Source organism: Cystoisospora suis (assembly GCF_002600585.1).
Source record: "Cystoisospora suis strain Wien I chromosome Unknown contig_3450, whole genome shotgun sequence".
Classification (NCBI taxonomy): domain Eukaryota; phylum Apicomplexa; class Conoidasida; order Eucoccidiorida; family Sarcocystidae; genus Cystoisospora; species Cystoisospora suis.
This window is the reverse complement of record NW_027156245.1, coordinates 38218-39924: the sequence shown is the minus strand read 5'-3', so window position 1 is coordinate 39924 and position 1707 is coordinate 38218. Positions and strand designations below refer to the sequence as shown.

The window sequence follows — 1707 nt, the reverse complement described above, 5'->3', positions numbered from 1 at the left end:
GATGTGTGAGTTCTTGCTTGTGTGGGTGTGTATTGTTCTTTTTCTTTCTTTCTTTGTCTAGGTGTGTCAGTATGTGTCTTATCATCATGCTTTGGAGATTTCGCTCGAAAGTTTTGTGACGGCTGCTAACCATCGACTTCCTCCCGATGTTCGTATTCTCGCGGCAATCGATTTGAATGAGCTAGCCAAACATAAAGAGGGAAGAGAATTCTTCGAGACCTTTCACAGAAACGAAGACAAGCAAACGAAAAAGGAGAAGAAGGGAGAGATCAGTGGAGTCCGAGAAGAAGAAGAAGAAAGAGGTTCTGTGAATGGAGTAGAAGAGACGCAGGAGAAGGTTGTCGACGCTAAAGAAGAAGAAGAAGCCAAGAATGAGGTAGAAAAGAAGAAGAGAGAAGAAGGGAGATATAGGAAAGAAACATCGACGGTAAATGATACCGATGACCTGAAAGAAGAAGAAGAGAAGAAGAAGAAGATTGCAAAGAATGAAGGAGATAACTCCACAGAAGAAATACAGTCGAGAGAAACACACTTCTCTCCTTATCATTCATTCTCTTCTTCTTCTCCTTCTTCTCCTTCTTCTTCTTCTCGTTCTTCTTCTTCTTCTTTTGGTCATAGTGATCGTGGTCTCGATGTGATGCCTACGATTTATCGACTTGTGAGAGGAAAGCATTACACGTACTTTCTCTCCTTTGCCGAGACAGACCATCCCCTTCTCCGTCACTACACCTGGTCTATACCCCGAGACCCGAGAATTCGCAACATGGCTCTCTATGAAAGAAACACATCTCCACAGAAAAGAGAAAGAAGAAGAAGAGGTAGTGACGAGGTACAAGAGGAGAGCGTGGACGAAGGAAGAGAAGAGGGGAGGAACGATGAAAGAGAAAGAAAAATACAAAGAAAGGAAGCTTACCGGGACATGACGAGGTGGCGGAGAGAAAGAGACGTCGATACGAAGGAAGCTTCTCTTTCTCTTGATTTGGAAAGAGAGAAAAAAGAAGAAGATGAAGAAGAGAGAGAGAAGGATAGGAGAAGAAATGCTTGGAGTTCGTCTGCTGCTTTCTCAGTGAAAGATGAAGGGTGGAACTTGTATCGAGATGTCTTTAGTTTCGATTTAGAGAACATGAGAAAGGCTGCCGAACTTATGACTGGATCGCATTCCTTCAAGGTAAAGACCTCGCTCCTCTCTCTCCATATCTTGTCTCTTCTTCTTTCTTTCTTTCTCTTTCTTTTCTTCTCTTTTCTGCTTTCTTTCGCGTGTCTGTCATGCATAGAGGCGGTCCTTCATAACCCTCGTCGGAGTATCGTATACAGTTGCTCTCCTCCTTGTAGCCAGTCTCTCATCCTCTTACAATGCCTCTCTCTTCCTCTGTACATATAGAGATATGCATATACAGAGAGAGAGAGAGGAAACGTCATATACACATCAGCCTGTATCTGTGTTTCGTTGCATATATATATATGTAGATAGATAGATAGATAGATTAAAGATAGATAGATTAAAGATAGATAGATTAAAGATAGATAGATTAAAGATAGATAGATTAAAGATAGATAGATAGATGTACGTATGTGTTTGTATACATGGTGAGCAGAGAGGCTGTGTCTATGTGTGTGTCGGTATGCACTCCCAGTCGCGTGCGTGTCTGCGCGGTCTCTTCTCTTTTCAAACATACACATGCATGTACATACACACATCTCTCTCTC

The 1707-nt window shown here is 42.2% G+C and overlaps 1 protein-coding gene across 1 annotated transcript in view; it reads left to right on the top strand.

The window, feature by feature from the left end:
- Positions 1–1707, top strand: part of CSUI_006755 (trna pseudouridine synthase) — a 9830-nt gene that overhangs the window by 3584 nt on the left and 4539 nt on the right. The window contains exon 2 of the mRNA XM_068066908.1: positions 62–1168. Within this exon, the coding sequence (XP_067921120.1) occupies positions 62–1168 (1107 nt within the window). The remainder of the gene's footprint in view (positions 1–61; positions 1169–1707) is intronic.